Below are 412 nucleotides of genomic sequence, written 5' to 3' on the forward strand. Positions count from 1 at the left end.
GATATAAAGTTTAAGACAAAACCAGAAAGCCATTATACATACCCCAGGCCAAAATTGAATTCTTCTTCATAAAAGACATCTCATACGTCTTGAATACAACCACTACACTTAGATAGACATAGAAAGCTTCAACACTCATCCACACGAAAGATGCCAGGAGGAAGTAGTGTAAGAAGGCAGCCACTGCCTACAATAATGATAACAACATCGACAACAGGTTAAAGATTTCTAAGAGTAACACATGGTCTTCAATAGATATTGTTTTGCAGGATGGTGGCATATGGTTAACTGTATCAATATCAGTACTTTTTGTGCAGTTTGTATATATTGGCAGGTGCTTACCTCCTTAATTTTTTAAAAACATTCTTTTATTTTTTTTTTTCGTGCATTTAATTGCTTTGTTGCAATAAAA

General features: G+C 34.0%; 1 protein-coding gene across 1 annotated transcript in view; it reads right to left on the reverse strand.

Moving 5' to 3' along the window:
- LOC106882816 (adhesion G-protein coupled receptor G6) overlaps window positions 1-412 on the reverse strand; it is a 31293-nt gene that overhangs the window by 2173 nt on the left and 28708 nt on the right. The window contains exon 10 of the mRNA XM_052978146.1: window positions 43-187. Within this exon, the coding sequence (XP_052834106.1) occupies window positions 136-187 (52 nt within the window). The 3' untranslated portion in view covers window positions 43-135. The remainder of the gene's footprint in view (window positions 1-42; window positions 188-412) is intronic.

This window comes from Octopus bimaculoides, chromosome 30, assembly GCF_001194135.2.
Source record: "Octopus bimaculoides isolate UCB-OBI-ISO-001 chromosome 30, ASM119413v2, whole genome shotgun sequence".
Classification (NCBI taxonomy): domain Eukaryota; kingdom Metazoa; phylum Mollusca; class Cephalopoda; order Octopoda; family Octopodidae; genus Octopus; species Octopus bimaculoides.